This window comes from Capsicum annuum, chromosome 1, assembly GCF_002878395.1.
Source record: "Capsicum annuum cultivar UCD-10X-F1 chromosome 1, UCD10Xv1.1, whole genome shotgun sequence".
In the NCBI taxonomy this organism is placed as follows: Eukaryota; Viridiplantae; Streptophyta; class Magnoliopsida; order Solanales; family Solanaceae; genus Capsicum; species Capsicum annuum.
Genome location: NC_061111.1, coordinates 220,202,155 through 220,224,829, shown reverse-complemented (window position 1 = coordinate 220,224,829; position 22,675 = coordinate 220,202,155). Strand labels below are relative to the sequence as shown.

The 22,675-nt window shown below is 31.5% G+C and overlaps 3 protein-coding genes across 3 annotated transcripts; all 3 read right to left on the bottom strand.

Moving 5' to 3' along the window:
- Positions 1-551: 551 nt before the first annotated feature.
- Positions 552-1,446, bottom strand: LOC124898819. Its single transcript, XM_047412882.1, has 2 exons — positions 1,311-1,446; positions 552-988 (listed from the first exon to the last, which is right to left on the bottom strand). The coding sequence occupies exons 1-2, from the start codon at positions 1,444-1,446 to the stop codon at positions 552-554; spliced, it is 573 nt and encodes a 190-aa protein (XP_047268838.1).
- A 572-nt stretch (positions 1,447-2,018) lies between these two features.
- LOC124891437 lies at positions 2,019-3,922 on the bottom strand. The gene is made up of 2 exons (XM_047403179.1): positions 3,170-3,922; positions 2,019-2,342 (listed from the first exon to the last, which is right to left on the bottom strand). Exons 1-2 carry the CDS (start codon positions 3,517-3,519, stop codon positions 2,333-2,335), a joined length of 360 nt encoding a protein of 119 aa, XP_047259135.1. The 5' UTR covers positions 3,520-3,922; the 3' UTR covers positions 2,019-2,332.
- A 3,121-nt stretch (positions 3,923-7,043) lies between these two features.
- LOC124896984 (protein FAM136A-like) lies at positions 7,044-13,011 on the bottom strand. The gene is made up of 3 exons (XM_047409012.1): positions 12,751-13,011; positions 12,125-12,262; positions 7,044-7,446 (listed from the first exon to the last, which is right to left on the bottom strand). The coding sequence occupies exons 1-3, from the start codon at positions 12,877-12,879 to the stop codon at positions 7,264-7,266; spliced, it is 450 nt and encodes a 149-aa protein (XP_047264968.1). The 5' UTR covers positions 12,880-13,011; the 3' UTR covers positions 7,044-7,263.
- Positions 13,012-22,675: the final 9,664 nt, after the last annotated feature.

The following is a 22,675-nucleotide window of genomic DNA, read 5'->3' as shown; positions in this document are numbered from 1 at the left end:
CAATTATATGTTTACATTTACAACTCAGATGTTTTATAACAGATCTATGTATATTAAATGATATACATCAATTAATATATAATATACATAAAACATATATCTGAGTTAAAGGCTATAAATACAATTTATGTGTGTTATATAATATACATAACTGTACCACATACTGGTTTCTATAAGTTATTTCATTTCTCTTCATAAGTATAGCAAAACAATAAGTTAATTCAACATTATATAGAAAACACATAACAATTGATTTTCAAAATTTATTTTTAAAAAAAATTAAACTTAGATATCACAGTTTTTACATTGGAGCTATGTACGTTTTATGATATACAGATTACCATTGTTTGATAATATACATAACTATGTTACTCTAGAATATTTCAAAGAACTTATGAAAATACACCAGCATATACATAAAAATCACAAATAAGAAAAATAAATTAACACAACAATTAAAATCGAAATAAACAAAAATTTATTTCAAAGAAAAAATTAAAAAACGGAAATAAGTTAGTTAGTACTCTTCAAGAGTATAGCAAAACAATAAACTAGTTCTCCTTTGAAAAATAACTACATGAACGTCTATTGTGTCCTTCATGGCTGCATCGTCCACAACGGTTTGTACTTGAAGAAAGTGTTTCACTTGATTTCTTCTTCCTCTCCTTCTTCGGTCTACCTAAAAGTCTTTTGTATAATGGTGACAACACTTCTTCCTCATCTACACTGCTTGAAACATCCCAGTCTTTCTTGTCTGACATTGACACGATTGGAACTTCATATGTCTTGACCAATGTGTTTGGCTTGTAGTATTCTGAATAGTATTCTCCAAAATCTTTTACATGGTTAGACTTCAATACAGCTATAGCATGAGCACAAGATATTTGATCTATTCGAAACTTTGCACAGTTGCATGAGCCATTTTCTAGATCAACAATGTATCTTCTCCCAGATTCATAAACCGAATATATATATATGTTGAAGAAGCCTTCACTTGAACAATAAATAACAAAATTCCAACCAATTATTTTTTACTGAAAATTTAAATTTAAAAATAGACTTCTTTTCACTCAAACAAATACTACATATAAATGCACATTTCAAAAAGTTAAAGCTTATACATACCGTTATTCTCAAAGCTTTCACACCGTTGAGAGTAAGAATTTCTTCAAATCGACGATCCAAAGTGGTACTTGTATAAGAAGCTATTTCACTATTCTTACGGTTCGAAGAACCAAATAATATTCAAACTTTTGCCTCTACCAAACAACCATTAATACACTCAGCAATATTCGAGGTCATCATCCGACCTCTATTTATCGGTGAATGACATCTACTCCATTTTTCATATCCAGCTTTTTGTAAATATTTTTTTGCTCTCGAATCAGCTTTTTCAATCTTTTCCATCAAATATTCAAAATCATCTTTCCTATAAGCTTTAGCCATTGAATAAAATAAATCACTGATACTTTCTTTGTTCTTACGAAAGTTACTACAAATATTTTTTCAAAGATGTCATATGCACACAAGATGTGGGACATTTGAATATACGACACTGACAGCTTTTATAATACTTTCGTTTTTATTAGATACAACACACATGTTTTCACGTTCACCGAATACAGCTTTGAACTGATTGAAAAATCATGTCCATTAATTATCATTCTCAGTATCCACAATCTCATATGCAAGTGGTAATAGACATCCTAAATTAAATAAAAACTGTACTAGTAAAAGAACAACAAGATTTTTTTAAAGTCTACTGGACAAAATCTTTATATGTGTTAACATATACATAGATGTATATGTTAACATATACATAGTTAACATATGTTATTAGAATATACATAACTACGTACATGATAATAAATATAATTTTTACTCTTTTTTTATACAAAATATAAAAAACAAGTTAACGAATTTTTTTCAATAACTTAAAAAAAATTAAATATGAAATACAATGTATGTTTAAAAAAAAAAACAGGAATTTATTATTTTTCACATACCTGCACCATCAAGAGTACTTACTGAGATGAAAGTCAGCAACAATAGGTCTGCAATACTCAAAACCCTTATCAAGGGATGCAATGCTATAAACAAATACATTAATCGATTATCTCATGATTTGTGCATTGCAACGTGTGAATTAGGATATACATTTTTTAACATATAAATGTATCTCTGCATCTGTTTATAACCATCCGCAGGTCCGCCCCTAAGCAAAGCGATGGCACGCTCCTTCGTACTCCATGCTTTCATATAATTTATATCCACACCATATACAATTTTCATTTCTTCAATGATGTCCCTCGGTGTGTGCCTTCTCTTATAGTTAACTGGAGCTGTGAATTCACATACAACCAAAATATTCTGTAGTACCATATCCCTCAAATTCCATGTATGCTCTGAAATAAATTTTCAAATCATAAAAACATCTGTTTTTTTTGTAACTAGATGCTTCCAACTTCCACGTACATTCCTCATTGTAACAGCAAGTACATAGCTAAAATATAAAATACTATTCACATGATTATATTTTGCACCATTTCATAAGTTTTAACGATTTAATTGTTACAAATCCATCATAATACAACATAGACATGCATAATATTTCATCAAAGACAGCTATATACAGTATAATAGTTCACGTAATAAATTTTAAAGACAAAATATGCAGATTATGAATTAAATAACAAATCTACTGATATGTTGCCAGTTATATATATATGTTTACACATACATAACTGCTCATGTAAATGTTTTAATATACATAACTGCTTTACTTTACCAAAACTGCTAATATAAAAAATTTAAAACATATACATAGCAACTTATACATATGTTTACCAAGCACCTTGCAAATATTATACCCAAAAAAAATGGTAACCAGTTGTGTTGTATGTATGCAAAGGCGTTTCAGTAATAAAAATATAAAAATAAATCTATAAATTAAAATTCATTATCTTGCATAAACATACATAACTTCAACATACTAACAAACAGATATTGTAAAGGCCACAATGATAATTTGTATTTCGATTTTAGTTTTGGCACAAAAAAATACACATGTTCATGCAACTATATATAACATTTTAATTAAAAAAAATAATATAAAACATTCAAGATTTCATATATCGTATTGCTTAGTATAAAAAAGATACAATTTCACCTTTTTTTGTCTGATCGCTTTGCTCTAACATTGAATCCATTAGTCACCTTATATTTCGACATCACTGAAACAAGCGTATTTTTATCCTTATTCATCTGTTTCACCTTTACATCAATACTCTTGCTATCATATATCAAGTTATCTTCAACCTCCGGGACATACAAAGCATACTCATTTTGTGTCTCAGCAACAGATAAAGTTAAAGCATCAAATTCAACACCCTCCAGGCAAACCACAACTCCTGTTTTCCTGTCAAACAATTTGTCGTCTTCACATTTTTCTGTTGTTGAAATACATAACGGATACATCATGAACGCCGATTGATTTTTTTCTACTCGACATACAATCATACGTTATTATCATTACAGATATGAAAAGGTGAATCATTTCCGTCAACAACATAACGTACATCAATATTTTTTCAAGTTTCGTCAATGTTTAGTTCATCAGCAATCAACGAAATCAACCTCAAATAATTTGCTGATTCAGTAGCAACAATCCCTTCACTTTTATAATCCACATATTCTGTTTGGGATCTCCATTTACCTGAGTACCTTAAAAATAGCAATATTAATCTTCAATAATTCAAAATAATTTGCTCTCTTCAGTAAACAACAAAAAACAGTGATGAAATTTGATTTTTGCTTTATGATTTTGCTTTAGATTTGTGTTTTATGTATTTGTGATTTTTAAAATTTAAAATTTCATTGGTGAAACATGATTTATAGGATGCAGTAATCCACGTATTAAATTAGTTGCGCCATTTACGTCAATGAATGTTGAATGTCCGTTACTTCCTGTTTTTCAGGACTCTAACAGATTACAATATACATTACTTGTTATGTATATGCCTTTTAAGGAATGCATATTAAAAGGGAGAGAGACTAAACTAATTCAAAAAAGTGGGATGGGATGTAATTACTTCTAAAATGTTGATATTTATGTTATCTATACTTTATTTTTTGGGGGGGTTGTTTGGCCTATGTAGGTTGTGATATATTTTTAATTAATAGATAAAAGATTAAAATTTAATTAAAAATTATAGTATAAATAAAAAATTAAAGATTCATGGGGCTTACAACTCATGCCCCGTACCATGTAAAACGCACCGCCTCACATTTCCGCTTTTTAAAATATTGTATGGCACCCATTTAATATAAAAGAGATACATTATATATACATGAACATGCAATCATTTTTATTGATAATTTTCTTTTGTCGTTGATATATTTAGTTAAAGAAAAATTTTACTATGAGTGAGACTCAAATAATGTAAGTTGTGTGAAGGTCTTTATGTATGATAAGTGTTTATTTCTCACCCATAAAGTCATGGCCAACCACTCTTTTTCATATTTTTCTCTTTTTATTTTATTTTTTCAACTCTTCCATTTTTGTTCATTTTTTTTAATCTAACAACTCTCAATTATTCATAACTAAATTCATATAAATTTTGTACTATGGTCATGCCTGTCTCGTTGCTGCATATATAGCAGAATTAATATCTAGTGTTCCTTTGTTAATTTGGATTTTTTTTTTGCTTTTTCTAATTTACTTAGCTACAAGCAAAAATTAGTAGATAACTTTTTGAAATTGGTATTATATCCGTCTCATATTAGTTAGTCATTTTCTTTTTTATACAATGTTAAGAAATCATAAATGAGAATGTAGTTTTACTAATTTATCCTTAAATTTTTTTTTAGAAATTTTACAAACAAGTGTGAACACTTTCAAAAAGAATTAATTGCAAGGGTAATATAAAAAAAAATTAATTAATGCATTCTCGGTTTAGTAAGGTGGACATCCAATATGTGACAACTATTTTTAGTATGATAAATAACTAATATGAAACGGAGGAAGTAAGATTATCAAATTAATTTTATTTTAGATGTCCTAAACTTCCAACCTACAACATTTATGGCTTCTTTTGTCTCTCTGTTTGATTTGTGTGATGAAATATTGAAAAATTAGTAAAAGTGCAGAGAGTTAAATAAGGGTGATGGTATTTGAAAAGTTTTAGATGAAATTTTGATGGAACAAAAACTATAATTGAAAAAAAAATTCATGTACACATGGTCACTTAGGACGAGGGAACACCTAACGTCAGAGTAAAATCAAAGAATGAGTTAAGAATAGAGACATTGGGAAAAACTTTCTTCAAGGGGTCATTTGAGAAGTACTTGGATCATAGTCGTATCTAAAGGGGCGAGAGGAACCCCCTCGACAAAAAATTACATTGTATATATGAGCTAATATTTTTACTATTTATGTAGCTATATAGTATTGTTAATTCCCTAACAGTATATTATGAGTAGGATCATTGATTTTGGAGGTTCGAAATTCACTTTAAAATTCTAAATTCAAATCTCAAGCATACATTTTTTTATTTTATTTTAACTCTCCTTGTAAAAATCCTAGATTCTTTCATATTTGACTGTGAAAATATTTAAAAAATTAACATTTGAAAAATATAAAATTTATTTTTACTCTACGTTATTCCTAAAAATGTAAAAATACCTCTAATTCATATTTATGATCCAACACAATTCTAATTCTTAAATATCATTTTTACTTTAAAATATATATTTTAAAAATATTTATACTTTTATTGGTAAGCACCTCCTAAAAAAGAGCTAAAAATATAAGTGAGAGCAAGAGGAAGAAATACAAAATAAAGAGGCAATATTTAAAAAAAAAAAGAAGAAGGAAAGAAAGAAAGGAAAGCAAATGAAATATAAACAGGAAATATGAGTAAATAAGGAAAGACATTTGCTGATCAAATGGATCCCACAAGAATACTTGTCAGAAGCAAAGAGGACCTCACACAACTATTGATTATTGGGTGACCTCACCCATATCAAAATTTTAATTTTTCTTTAGGTAAAAACCCCAATATAATTCGTCCAACGAAGTGAATTAAATGTCATCACCACATAGTGCGATTTGAGATGGTGACACTTTTAACTCAAATTATTTTCCTTTCTTAATCTTTGATTTTCAGTTTACTACACTTAATTCATTGACATTTAGCTTGTCACTTGTCAGATTCTGGACTTACATGAGGCTTTCTAGTTTCTAGTCCGGTATGAACCACTCTCCTTTTATAATGTTATATGGGTATTGCTATTTAAGTTCGATCATTTGTAAGTAACTTCCAATTCTTCATTGTGCTCCATTCTAAAGAAACTTCAAACCCACTGGTTTAAAGTTCAACAGTTAAAACTTGACACCAGCGACTTGAAGTTTGAGTGTGGCAGATTGGCAATTCAAACTTCAGAATAGTGGCCTTAAATGGAGTTGCAAAAGTTCGAACTTCAGGTCACTGGTCTCAAGTTTGAAATCTTATAATTAGCAAATCTTTCTCATAAATTCTATCGATAAATGGACATCATTTACAATGTATTAGTATTGGGCATAAATATTAGTCAAGCCGGCCCTAAAACTGAGGCAAGTTTCTCTTTCAACTACCAAAAGTGGAAATAATTTACAGCAGACTAGATGCTACCATTACTTAGTCTGGTTGTTTAACATAGTGTAAATAATGTAGCCACAAACTGCTAGCATGTAGTTATTTACTGAATTGTTTGGTCTGTTACCTATGTTGTAGGAGATGAAGAGCTATGCCATTCTTGAAATTAAACCAAGCAACATTACATCAAACATGGAGAAACTAAAATTTTATAATATTGGACTGAAAGAAGCTTAAATAGAACGACATGGATGCAAAGAATCATATAGCCTGCCTACGTGCTTGAGATTGCAGCACAGTTATCGTACATTATATCAAACATGGAACTACAGATACGGTCAATCATCACAACCAGCTACATATCATTAGAGATGGTCACTGGATCACATTAGCCAGAAAGGAAATAACTGGAGAAAGAATGACATTTCTGAATTGAACATAAGCTTTTCGATAGGTACAAGTATAACACTTTCAGAAGCACGATATAAGGTCGAAATTATGGTTTGCCTAACTGAATGGAGTTCTACTAATTCGCCCTTTTGGACTTTGCTTCTATTAGCTAAAATCAACTAAATATGACTAGGAACAAAAGGATCTACATGTTCAACCAAATGGCGACCTAAATTCTCTAATCAGTAATTCCGAGAGAAACCTTGAATTTACCAACCAGATGTGGCAATGAATTTAAGCTTTCTTGAACTGACTGGTCTACGCATGATTCCATATCCTTTATGGCATCACTTTTGTTCTTCTGTTGTGTAGCTGTCTTAAACTTGTCCTGGCAGACCATTAGAGACCTGTTCATCTTTTCCTGCAGGTCAAGAAATTACGTGCAGAAACAATAATAAGATGCTTGATCAAATGATGATTTAATGAACCCACACTAGTTATAGAACATAATGGGGATTTCACAATTGCTTCAGATGTTATCAGCAGCATATCACACCAATCAATCTGCTATAGCTCTTCAGTTAAAGACTTAAGATAATAGACACTAATGTCAATTAAAACACGATAGCATCCTCATTCCTGGAGATAGGAGCAGGATACACGGGGAAGTAATATCTACGCCAAGGACGGGTTAATTTGGACAAACCAAAAGCAGGACAGGATCAGCCAGCCACCCCACGTTTTGAAAGAAATCAGGAACAAGTTGTCAGTTAACCAGAATAATCATGCTAATGGAAGTAGATATTATCCCCTAAATATCCCAAAGGACATGAAAATCATCAAATGAGAATGCGTTCATGTGTTTTTCAGAGCCAATATACGATTGTGACTTTCATTGCAGCAACTTTCTCTTACAGAAATCAAATAAGATAAAGCCATATTACTTGATTTTAAGAGATGGATTAGACAGAAAACTAGCATCAAGAACCCTCTTATTTTTTTGGATAAATAAACTGCATCGAGAATCCTTGTAAGAGTTACTTCAAACTTTGTCTATCACTGGCAACAAGATTTACGAAAACTAGTGAATATCAACAGCAAGACGAAATGTATATGCAAGTAACTCTGGATTTGTCTCAAAGTTCAATTTATTCACCTTTCTTGCATTGGTGGTATAAATTTCTAACCAGTTTCAGTTGAGTGAAAAGAATAATGTGAAGCCCCATTAAACAATATTCCAAGAAAAATTTGAAGGCCTCTCTATTCTAACAACTGATGCATCTAAGAATCAATAGAAGAAAGAATCACTGAAGTATTATTTCAGCTACTGTTGAAAACTCCATAATCTAATCTACACAGATTGAAAAACAAAGTCAAAGCTATTAAATGACTCCATAAAATTTAAAACATGGAGGAATATGAAATTGACGGGTAAATACTATATTTTTACATTATTATTGCAGTAGGGACAAGATAACCTTCACTTTGTGCTCCACAAGTACTTCTAAGCAACCAGAGATACATGGAACATGAGCGTAAATGTGTAGGGAAATGCAACAAAATCTTTTCAAATGAAGAGCAGAATAGCTTTTTCTTCGGAACGGAGAAAACAAATATTAATAAAAGAAGTAATAGAGTACCAAATATGTGCAGTATAGAACAACCAGACCTCGAAAAGTTTCAGTTATAAGCAAGAATTAAAACAACCCTCAACTTGATGACTATCGAGGGGCACGAATGCTCCAGTACGGAAGAGTGAGAAGCTGGCTATGGATGGTTTTAGGCGGGGTAGAGGTAGGCCACAGAAATATTGGAGAGAGGTGATTAGGCATGACATAGAGCAGTTACAGCTTACGGAGGACATGACCCTTGATAGGAAGGTGTGGAGGATGCGGATTAGGGTAGATGGTTAGTGGGTAGGAGTACGTCGGTAATAGTAGGGAAGAGTCCTTTGTTTGTAACTATGTCTATGGTTACTTGTAGTCTCTTGTTCGTGGTGTTTTGGTGATGTTTTTGATTTCGAACAACTTGTTTATAGTATTACCTTGTGGGTGTCTTGTTTTTTATTATCTAGCGGTGTGGTATCCTTTTTTATTGTTCGCTTTAATTTTTTGTTATACTGTTATCTGTCCGCCTATCGGAAACAATCTCTCTACTTCACCTGAGGTAGTGGTATGGACTGTGTACACTTTACCCTTCCCAGACCCCACTTTGTGGGAATACAGTGGGTATGTTGTTGTTGTCAACTTGATGACTATGAGGGTGTTTGGATTAGTTTTTTTAAAGTGACTTATAAGCTAAAAGTCAAAGACAAAAGTTGGTAGCAACCAACTTTTGGCTTTTTTGTGTACTTTTTACGCCTAAAGTAAAGTGCTTGAAAACATTTTGTCTCTTTGCCAAACACCTCCAAAATTTAAAAAGTGTTTAAAAGCCAAAAACATCTAAAAATAAGCCAATCCAAACACCCTATATTCTTACACGGCAATGCAGGACCCTCCATCAACAAGATAAATCCCTAAATACTAAACTCACCCAAATTTTTCAAGCTTCCCTCACAATGTTCCCCACTCCTTTCCTAGCAAAATTCAATAGCTTTCAACAGCTATTTTCTTTCTTCCATCTGTAGTTCTCTTTTCCTTTTTTTTTTTTTTCCCCTTTGGATCAACTGTACGTGTTTTCTTTTTCTTTGGCATAAGCAAAGAGAGGATAAACCTATATTGCACATCAGGGACACAACCTATTATGACTTCAGCACTCTTTATAAACACTAGAGGAAGACAGACTTAACCACAAATTATTACCCACCCCAAAAAGAAAAAGGGAAACAAACAAACACGTAGCACCACATTCTGAACTTACTCCAATCTATCTGGTATAGCGGGAAATATTGCTCAACAAGATGAACAAAAAGACTTCAGTAACTTATCGGTAGAAATTAGTTTCCCTTACAAATGCTCCGAGTCTTACTCGATATCAATTGTCTTAACCAACATATTGACATTGTTGTTAACCTTTATAGCTCAAAAATATCAGTAAAGTAATAATCTTATACCCTATCATTCACTTTGTTGATTATCATATGTAACTATTCTGACACCTAATTGACCAAGAGAAGATCCACATAAGATATTATCCCATGAAAACTCTTCTGAATCCAACTCTTTTGTTATCATTTCTTGGTCTCCAATGGTTTAAAGCAGTAGTTTGTCGCAGTAGACTAGTAATTATTCACCGCAGACTAGTAGTTATTCCAGTAATTATCTCTTTGTAATAGTTACTTACAGTTTCTACTAGTTATTTCTTTGTAGTTGTTTGCAGTTTCTCATTCAGTAATGTTAGGAAGTCATGTCCCAGTCTCTAGGGGTAGTTATCTTCCTAGTATTATATTTAAGCTCCACGTTTATTCAATTAAAGATAAGCAGAAAATTATTAAGTTTTTGATTACTTCAAACTCAAGAGATTGCAGGTTCCCTCTTCACGAACCAGTGCCATAGGATGTACAAAGAAAACATCAGATTTCATCTTACAACGTCCCAAAACTAGATCCATATCCGGGGACTGTAACAACTTTCCATCATATAAATGAACCTTTATTCCATAAACCATTTTCATTACCCATTTTTCCTGAACGTTTTCGACAACGCCCCAATCCCAAATAACTTAAGGTCGGATAAATGAATCTTCACTACCGTATTTCTTTGTTTCCCCAACTTCTTCTCTGTTCATAAAAAACAAACATTGTAACCGACAATCAACTGCAATGAGTTGCAACTATTGAAGCAAAAATCCAGGACCTTGCCCCCTCATCTGAATTTTCAACATTGAGAAGGGAACTAAAATTATTCTTTCCGTTGGTAAATTTTAAAACTTTTCAATTTACCATTTCACCCCTAATATGGCATTCATAAAGCTCAAAACATTTTTCGCCAAAACATTATGGTGATCGCTACCACCAACAACCTAAAGAACATAATATTTTCACAGTAAGCTGAAGTAAAGTTGGTTCTATGAAATGCTAGTAAATATTTTTCATAATTTTCTAGTGTTTGATTGCCATAAATTGTGAGAAAAAGTGTCAGTTTTTCACCAAAAGAGGGAAAACTACTTTCGTCACATATGGGCAGAAGTCATTTTCCTTTATAGATATCCAAACACTTTCTCCATTCTCCAAAACACTATCCTTATATCCTCAAACCTCACTTTGTGGTATTATGGTGGGTCTGTTGTTGTTGTTGGAAGAATAAGTAGGATATGAGGATGTTGCGATGGATCTATGGGCAAACAGGGAGAGATAGGATTAGAAATGAAGATATCTAGAACAAGGTGGGATTATTTTCAATGGAGGACAAGATGCAGGAAGCTAGCTGAGATGGTTCGGGCTCGTGAAGAGGAGATGCATGGACGCGCCAGTGACCGGTGTGAGATGTTGGCCCTGGATGGTTTTAGGGGAGGTAGAGTAGACCGAAGAAGTATTGGGATGAAGTGATTAGATGAGACATAGTGCAATTGCAGCTTACCCAGGACATAAACATCAAATAGAAGGACGTAGAGGAATCGAATTAGGATAGCAGGTTAGTAGGTAGCAATGCATTGTTTTGTTGTTTGTTTGTATCAGTAGTCATACTATTGCTCTTGTGGTTTCTTGACCTTCGATTTCTATAACTATCTGTTGATTCCTTATACCTCGATTAGTATATTGTTTTGTTGTATTTTCTATTCTACTACTATTTGTTGTTTTTTAATTATTTATTGATTCTTGTACTATCGTTACTATTTTTTCTAGATTGTTTTGTTATTATCTATTGATTCTTGTCCTACCGTTGTTTCTTCTTCTAGACTGCTTTGGATTGTTTTTCCTTAAGCCGGAAGTCTATTGAGAATAGTCTTCCTACTCTGACCTCCTCAAACTCTACATTGTGGGACTACAATGGATATGTTGTGGAAAAATAAGCAGGATCCAATGAAGCTTAAGAATAACTTACAAAACCAAAAGCAAGGATAATACATTTCAAATTCTTTAGGTACAAGCACAAAATCTCAAAGCTTGAATAGGAACCAAACATAAAGGAAAAACTTTTGAAAAGAAAATCAATTTTTACCTGAAAATTGGCCATTTCATTCTCAACAAAATTCTGAGCATTAAGAACAGGAACACTGCAATACTCCACACAATTCTCTATCTCCTCTTTTTTCTTCGTCCTATCAAAGCACTCGTGAGCACATTTGAAGTACGCTTGCTGCAAATTCCCATGAAAGAAAAACACCCAAATTACTAATTTTCTCATGTTTGGTTGGTCAAAATATTTTGAAAAACATTTTATCAGGAAAACGAGCTCCTTGAAATTGAAACTGAAAAAATGACTTCCCTAATGAAAGTAGAGAAAAAAAAATTCATCAAGTAATATTCAAGTTCATTGTCTCCTCCCCATCCACCCAACATCCCCAATCCCCACCCTCAAACCCCCACTCGTTTCCCCATACCACCCACATAGTGTTCTGCTAGATATATTTTTATAATTGTGGTATCCGGACCAGTTTACGCACATGCAATTAATTCCACAGTATACCTGGCACCCTCACTAGCAACATGTAATGTTTGGAATAATATCTTTTGTTTTTTTCCTTAATTACCAAACGCTAGTATATAAGTTTATTTTCTAACAATATTTTCCATAAAAAAATATTTCCTTGGTACGAAAAACACGCTCAGAAGAAATAGTGAAACCTGAAGGGTAAAGAAGATATGGTCTTGGACGCCAGAGAGTTGTGTCTGGGCAGCTGTATTAACTTGGTTGATTTTCTGTGTTATTCTTTCACTCACAATTCTCTCTTCAACTGCAGCTATGTGATCCATCTCAATTATTTTGGAAGACAATTTTCTCTGCCGGGTGAATGGGGTTTAGGGCTTTAGACACATACTGAGGTTTTTCTTATTGCCGTGTCTTGTTCTTGGGATTGCTTGGGGAGGGGGAATAAAATTGGCAAACGAGGGTTGTTTGGTTGGAAAATAAGTTGGAATTAGTTGTAATGAGATTATTTTTCAGTAGTTATTTGTTGGAATTAGTTGTAATGAGATTATTTTTCAGTAGTTATTTAATTTATGGTATTAAACATAATATGCGTTGTAATCTTTTTAAAAATAGATAGTTTGTTTACAAAAATATACTTCACATTACAACTTAATTATTTTCTTAATATTAAATTATATAAAAGAAATTTAAAAGCTACAATTTTTTTATTGTTTTAACTTATCAGTTTCTTTTTTCTAAAAATACATGTTAAGAAATTTATGTTAATATTTCTTAAATGTGCATGAAATTTTAATATTTTGTGTTAAATTATTTATTTTTTCCTAAATTCTATAAAATATTGATAATCTCAATTTTTTGTTAAAAAACTTCATCATAAAAAAATATGAAAAAAAAATCACCTCCATTTTTCATTATTTAGTATCATTAATTGGAAAGTCAAAATATATTTTTTAAAATCAAATTTTCAAATATTTTTAGCTAAATATAAATTTTTTATTTATTTATTTATTTAATAATTAAGCATTTATTAAGTTAGAAAGAGAATGTCAAGATACTTTAATTACTTTTCTATGATAAATTTGTTAGAAAAAATAAAAATTTGAAATAAGATTAATAAACATATCTACAAAATAGAAAGACAATAAACCCTTGAATTAATTTTGAATTTGATTGTATAAATAAGAGTAGTTTTTATGGTGTTACTATCATTTTTTCATGACTCATCATTTTTGTAACATTTAATAAGCTCATATAATTGTTTAAATTTAGTAAATGGATAAAAATTTGTAGAGTAATTAAAATTTAAATTAGGGATAAAATTGACCAAAAAAATTTGATGTGAGTACTATCAAAATCTCATGTTCTCTGTTATATATAATAGTAACTTAACATATATATATATATGTGTGTGTATGTGTATGAAAAGTGTTAATCAAGAATTTGGAGGGTAATTATGTCTTTTCACGAATTTATCCCAAGAATAAATTAAGGTGGGATTGTTATACTTGTTATACCACCAAATACATGGGATAACTTATCCTGGTACTATTTATTAGTACCGCGATAAGTTATCCCGAATTAGACAACCAAACGAAGCACCAAAATTTCTATCCCGGAATTATTTGTATTAGTACCTCACACCAAACGACCCCTAATAGTATTAGCTAAATCCATTTACTATTTGAAATACGTTAGCTTTACCCTCTTTATAATATTTTTTAATTCAAAAACATCCTTTAATTATTTAAATAGTAGCTTAAATATATTATATTTTCTTTTAGTGTTGTTTCAAAATAAAAATAAAATAAGCTAATTTTACCTATGAACCATTATATTAAAAGTATGAAGGCATCAGAAATAAAAAAAGGAACAAAAAAAGGGTAAAAAGTTTCAACAACCTTTTTCATATGAAATAAATAGGCTCAAAAGAACTTGACAAAATATTGCAAAAACCCTTTTCCATATGTTCAAATTTTTTGACCCACAAAAATAGGCCAAAAACTTGGCAAGAAATTACAAGAAACTGTTTTCATATAAAATACCACTTGGTTATTTTCATAACAAAAATAATTTTTCCAAACATTTTGGTCACTTTTCCTAATAGAAGAGGTCACCATTACTTCTATTTTTTCCCGAAAAAGGGTCGCTATTGCTTTTATACAAGCCAAACTTATAAATTGTGATGTGATCTCTCGGACTGCAACTACCTCATTATGTAATCGGAGCTATATTCTCATTTATATGCCACGCTGAAGGTAAATTGATTTGTGTAAATTATAGCCATAATACCCTTTTATAAATTTCGTGCAACATGACTAATTCTCACTCTTAAAGAATTTATTGATGCTTATTGCTTTTCCTTTTTTAGACTTGTATGTTAAACTATTTCATATGTTTTTTCTTGACAAAGAATAGAAGAATGAAGGATGTTCAGGCCTTGATTAGAGGTATTATTGATAAAAGAATGAAAGCTAGGCAAAGTGGAGAGACAAATAATGACGATTTACTTGGTATATTGCTAGAATAACCTCTTATAATGTTTCATGTGTAGTTTTTGTTTCAACCATTTTAAAAAATTAAGTTTATGTATTTCACTATTTATCTTGTACATTTATGACGACGTTGTGCCAAAACTGTGATTTATCAACCTCTTGGTAGATGACTTTCAATTTGTTCTATCGCATTCAGGTGTCATCTTCTGCTCTATCTAATTCTTTTTTTATTGTTTCGAGTGTGTTTTCGTATGTTTTATTATTATATCTTTCATTAGTTGAACTATGTAAAAAATTTTAGTAATATGAAGAAATTTGGGATTGAGTGGAATTTTAGTTATGTAATCATGTAATTAGAAAGATATTTAATTTTCTTCTTCGAGGTGCAAATCAAATCAAAGAGAAAGAGAAGAAAATTTAAAGCAAATCCTTCTTGATTTTTGATATCCATAGGAATCTCAATTGCGGTAACGTCTTCATTAATGAAAATAATTGAGCTAATATATTATTGGCCTCGTGTTTTGTATCATGTTTTGTTTGGTTGAGGGTCATCAAAGACTTTGTTTTTATCCTGCAAAGCTACGGATAAGTTCAGCATATATCTTAATATTTTCAAACCCCATTTGTGGGATTACACTAAATATGTTATTGTTGTTGTTATTGATTTTAAATTTTTGAGTGTTGATTCATGATTGGATTGTATGGTTTTTAGATGTCACAATATATATATGACTAAATTATGTGTTTTTGACTTGAATACATAGTTTTCGAGAGTGACTTTTTCTATGGTAGCGGGAACATAACATGAAAGTGTTATTTTTTGAGTGATTTTCGATTATTGCAAAGAATTTTACTCATTTAATTCTTTACTTATTTGAACAATATTGAAAGTCTTAACATTTAGAACTTATAGTGTAAAGCTCACATTGCCGGTCATAAAACTAAATAAGAGGATTGTGATGAATCCTCACTAATACATAACATATCTCCTAAAAGGATTTTGCTTAAATAAAATGACATGATCAATGAGAATTCATATAGCCGAATCAACTTGCTTTGGATATATGCATTGTTAACGTTATTGTTGTTTTTCAAGGTTGTCTTATAGCTTTAAATGACTATGATTTTACCAAAAAAAATAATAATTATTTTCTTTGCAATGGAATACCACACATGTTGGTACATAAAGTGACAGAGGATGAAAACAAGTTAGACATAGGAAAATTATTTTTGAGTTGGGGAAAAAGGCATTACTTGATATAAACATTATGCAACACAAAAAATACTCTACTTGGAACCCAAATGTCTAGTTGAAAATGAGTCAAATTCTTCACAATTCTGGATGATCATGCTTAAGAATGAAAACATGCACACTTACGCAGGCTAAGTGTCTGAAAAATAAGTTACAAGGTTCAAATAGGACTACCCTTAAAAGGGAGTTTTTATCGTGCATGTAATTTGGATAGTAGATTGACTAAAAAAATAAAATTGGAAAAGGGAAGTTGGATTATTCATCATATGTTGAGGACATCAAATAAGTATCCCCGACTTATTCTTACTATTTATTTCAGATTAGCGCCACTTTTTTATTTTTATGGTGGATATTATTATCCAATGAGGGGCATGTTAGATAATTCAATAAAATAGCCAAAAATGAAAGGTTTTTTGTTTTCCTTTTTTTCTTTATTTAATTATGACTTAATGTTAATTATATTTGGTATTCAAAGATTTCTTTGAATACACATCAAAGATTCCTGATTGAAAAATATTACTAATTTTATACTCCTAATTTGGACTAAAAACACAATCAATTTAGATATAATATTACAAATCGAGGAAAAACACTTATCAATTTAGATATAGTATTACAAACAACGGAAAAAAACATTAAAAGAAAAAACCTAAAAATAACTAAAAGAGATGTAGAAAATGCTAAAGTGTAATTGAAAAAACAACCTTTTATTTGTTTATGATTTTACCCATAAATTAATGTATATTTAGGGGATCACATTACAAGTGAGGTCTAGAGAGAATAATATATACGTAAACTTACCCCAAATATGAGTAGGAAAAGAGACTATTTTTTGTAATTGCAATCTAATCTCCTAATCAAACTCTTGATTGTAAGATTAGTTTAAGGAACAATTAATTTTATTTAGGGAGACTTCAAATTTTAAGCAATAAAATTTGGAAATCTTCCTTTTATCCATTTGCAAAGTTCCTCTAACTTGCCTTGAAAAGACGTCAATAGAGGTGTAGATTTAGTAAATGTCCAAAATATAGCTTGGTGTAACAAAATTATCTGCAACTTGATTTGCCTCCCTATAACAGTTAAGAATGATCCAATTATATGTCCTTGATAATGGAAGTAAGTTGCCATGAAATTTTGAAGACTCCCTTAATATAAGATTGGAAGACAATTGAGTTTCTTCTATTTCAATAATCCTTATCCCAATTTAATAGCACCAACTCAGTTCATAAAGTAGAGTTTAGGCTTATACTGGAAGTTTCTTTGGTTGTTGTAAAATACGCCATGTAAAAACTGTAGAAGTCAAGTTCCTTTGATTGTTGTAGAGTACGCAATATAAAAGTGTGTGAGTCATTAGAATTTGTGATTTAAACTTTTTAACATAATTATAAATCTTTCATATGTTGCTATATTTAAACATTACATAAACAAATACATGAAACTTTTTTCTTTAACATGTAACATACGTACAATGCACGTACCCTAAATTAGTCAAAAATAATAATCCATACCAATTGGTAAGGAGCCAGAAGGGGAAAATATATATGTCATAAATTTTTACTTGTTAAAATGGAAAGTCTGTGTACTATTTATTTTTCTTATGTTGTTATTATATGTATCATACATTCAACCCCCTCCCCCACCCCCACCCCCACCCCCACCCCCACCCTCCAAAAAAATTATAAGAATAAGGGTAAAATTCCTTATTAATGCTCACTTTGAACATTATTAGTGCATATACACCACAAGAGGGTTTAGACAAGGAGGACATGAAGTACTTTTGTAAGGGTTTAGATAAGGTGACGAGAGATATATCACCCACTGGAAAGCTTTTCATGTAAGAGAAGAAGATTCCAATAGACACATTGGATCAATTTCGAGGAGTTATCATGATGTGCATAGAGGTTTTGATTTTAGGGATAGGAATGAAGGAGGAGTCATACTTTTGGATTTTGCTAAAACTTTGTGGTTGATGGTAGCTAATTTAAGCTTCTCGAAGAAGGAGGAACACTTAATAACCATCCGTAATATGATGGGTAAGATCTAAATAGATTATTTTCTCACTATGAAGGATGATAAAGGTCTTTATAGAGACTGCAAGGTCATTCGAGTGAGAATCTTATGAGCCAACATAAGCTCTTAGTGATACGTTTAGAGATCACAAGGAAAAGAATAGGCTATGTATGAATGGACAACGATATTGTAGGGTGGTTTGACTATGGTTAGTGTGTAAGAGATAAGGGAAAAATTATTGGCGATTAGGTTGTGGGGGATATACAGACAATATGTGGGATATGATAACTAGTTGTAATAGAAAAGAAACAGAGTAGTGTTGAGGGTATCGAGAGGTAACTGTAGTGAAAATCAAGGAGATTGGTGGTGGAATGGGGACATCTAATGGATAGTGGAAGCAAAGGGTGGGGTATGTGAGGTTGGTAAAGAGTAAGGACAGAGAGGAAAATGGCAAATAGGAAAAGATATAATACAGTGACCCTTCAGACCATTTTCTTAATTTCTATGCATTTCTGATGTTTTGAGACTTCCCATAGCATTTACAAGCCATTTACGACTAACCAGAACTGTCAGTTTAGTTATCGGATAATTTGTTTGGGTTTTAGGCTCATTTTCCTATTTTGTAGCTTTCATTATTAAGAAATTGAACTTGGATCAAAAATTTTAGTAAACAGCCTTGGATGAGAATTTCGACACCACCATTAGCTTTGGAATATTGATTTTAGGCTAGGGGTCCCTTAGTTCAGGTTCTGATGCTTCTGAACTCATTTTGGACTATTGGGTAGAATTTGGTTAAAATAGAACTACATGTGGGACCCACTATAACACCCCATATTTTTGAGCTAGAAATTGAATTGTTATTCCTATATGTGTAAGCTCTAATCCCATGATTTGTATTTGAATACATATGTCATGATTGTTAGCCTAGTGTGAAGAGTACTTATGAGGTGGGAAAATATTCATAGGAATCAATTAGAGCAAAGTTGAGCAAAAAGCCTTTGATTCGGCCAAATTTTGGTATTCGATTCTACAAGTGTAATACCCTGCATTTTTGGGGTAGTCTTTGAACCGTCGTTCCTACGTGTATAAGCTAAAATCCAAATAATTCCCATGTGAATATAAGTTTCATGATCTTTATCCTCGTGTTTGATGTGCTATTGAGGTGAAAAACGTTCTTAAGAATCACTTAGAGCAAAGTTGAGCTTAGAGCCTTTGATTTGTCCAAAGTTTGGTATTTGATTCTACAAGGATCTACTTTGAATGTGTATAACTTTTTATATACGTAGAATTGTGCAGTTCAAGATCCACCAAATTGTAGATAATTGAATAAGCTTTCCAACGATACAATTTCGCCTTAATCCGATACCCGAGCAAAAATTTATGGCATTTTCTGTGTAAGGCAGTAAGCAGACACGATTGGGATGCGATGCGTTGGTCATTGACGCGATTAGCGATGCAATGCAATGGAAATCGCGTTACGGAACTCTTTCGCATGCTATTTCAGTTCCTAAAGGATATAGGGGCACTTTGGTCACTTTCCCTCACCCAAATCTGTCCATAACACTTAATTTCAACTCCAAAAGCATTAGATACATCACAATTCATCTCTTTCTCTCCAAGAAAACCCTAGCCCCTTCAAGAATACCAAGAACTCCACCAAATTTTCTCCAAGAAAGTTAATAATCCAAGCTTCCAGGTTCAAGAACTTCAAAAATAAGATTCAAGAACACCATTAGAGATTCAAAGTTCAAGCTTTCACATTCAATTTATCAAATATAGTACGTGGGGTTATAAATAAGGATACTCTTTCATCCTTGTTCCCAAAACTAGTTTTACAGTTGAATTTACGTATATTGCAATTAGGGTTCATACCCAACTTATCTTGTTTTGAGTTTATGGATTTGTAAAGTGATTTAAGTGTTAAAGTGCATGCTTGTTCTCCTCTATTTATGCTTGATTTAAAGATTTTCAATTGAAATTTAAGAATGATATTATGTTGCAAGTTAAATGAAAGAAAGCATGAGATTCAAAGACTTTAGTGCATCAAGATTTCGTATGATCATGTTTTCATCCATAAGATTCATATTGTGATTTTGATTTTATTATCTTGACTAAAATTATTGAAGTATTTCAAGAAGATTATTGAGCATGAAGTATTGTTTTGATTTGACATAAATTTAAAGCATGGTTTTTTAAGCCCTAGTTTGAATATTGATATTTCAAGAAGATTATACTTTCAGGCATTCTACGATTAGTTTATACTCAGATTTTGAACAAGATTTGATCTTTTGATCCTCAGTTTAGATATGGAATCCACTTTACAAATTTGATTACAGTTTAAAGTAAACATATGCGTAACTATTTTTCATAGTAAACCCTCATGCTAGTTTTAAAGTGGATTTCCTATAGATGGAGCATACAAATTAAAGAGAGTAGTATTTAGCACCGAGCAGGAAGTGTGGCTTTAGCGCATCGTACTTCCCCAGAACTATGAGCCAATATAGGTACAAATTTAGATTATATTCCATTTGTATATCGATACAGATACAAATTGTAATCACTTAGCTCAGGTTATACTCCTTGGCAAGAGTATGACACCTCTTCCCAACGTGAGGTTTTCCCTTAAGGGAAACTAGATGTTGGACACTATGATAGCTCACATAGTGTATGTCGGTTAAAAGAACCTCCCTAAAGTCTAAGTCCTAAAACAGAATAACAAAATAACTTTTAGAAACTAAGTGTAAAGGCGCACGATTTTATGTAGATATTGTTTTACATAAGTCATTAGCTATGATATTTTAGCTTTTAGTTTACATATACAAAGTGAGTCCTTTTCACTTAGCCTACATGATTTGAAAATGGACTTAACTTCAATTCTACTTAGTCCATTAGCAGAAAGAGTAAAAGTCTAAATTTTAGAACTAAGTGTTATGACACACAAGATTTATACAATATGTTTTATCATTCATGATTCATGATTTTAAGCTTTCAGTTATTCCAGCCAATGTGAGTCATTTATACTTAGCATGCATTATTTTACAAGTTTATACAAATATTGAGATATTTTTTTACTTATGCATTCACCCCCATATGCTCAGTACATTTCAAAAGTACTGATCCACACATACTTCTATGTGCTACATTATTTAATAATGTAGGTACCAGTTCAGTTTTAGTCCATATATCACGATCATACAGTTGTAGATTTCAGCCAGCAAATAATGAGTCCTCCTACTTCGGGGACTTTAGTTAGTGTTATTTATGTACTTTACTTTCTTACTTATATGTCTTGATTAGTGGTAGTTGGAGTCACGTCCCATCTATCTATAGTCAGAATAGTAGAGGCTTCACAGATATCAGTCATAGTCAGTCATGTAATTTTAGTTCTACTCTTCAGTTTCATCAGAATGTAAAATTGTATTAGTGTTGTATTTTTTTCTTGATTTCATCATGATTATATTTCCACACAGTAACTTTAGTCATTTTATACATATGTAAATCAATTACTTAGTAGTATGCCAGTACAAAGGTTAGCTTGGGATCACTTGTGGTCATAAGCACCGTGTGATGTCTCGGGACTCATTTTTGAGGCATTACAAACTTGGAATCATAGCACAAGGTTCAAGTGTCCTAGGGTGTCTGTAAAGCCATGTCTAGTAGAGTCTTGTGCAATGGTACAGAGACGTCTGTACTTTTCTTTCAGAGGCTACAGGGCATTTAATAAAAGTTTCCTTTATACTCTAGATTGTGTTGTAAAGTTCTTCTCTCAGAAACTTCTGTCGATTCATGTGTCACTTCATAATTCTTCATCTATGTTATATTCTTGAGATAACATGATTAGCAAGTTATAATTCATCTTAAGATGATGCTCTCAGATTTACTATTAGTAACTTCAAAAATCATACAAGGGGCTTGAGAGGAGCTTATTAGCATGTTATAATTTCCTCAAATCAAAATTTATATCCTCATCTATATGAGTTGTTCAGTTAAGATAGAATAAGATATGCATTCAAATTCCTTATTATTCTTTCAATACAGATAGTGCTCATAAGAAGAGATAGTATGAACCTGGATTATTGAATAGAGTTTGCATTTGAGGGCTATTGAAACCTGGAGTGCTATGATTCATAAGTAGTAGAACCTTTTTATAGTTAGAAGTATGGGTATAAAAGTGTAGTAACAAGAAAAGTGGGAATGACGATTGATATAAAGTATAGAGATAAACTTATGTATGGTATAGATTTTATGTTATGGTGATATGTCGTAGTGTGTTAGTTTAGTAGAAGGTAGAGAAAAAGTTAATAGTTAAGGTGAATTATTGTTTTCTTGAAGTATGAAAGTAGTTATTGATGGTAATTATTGTGT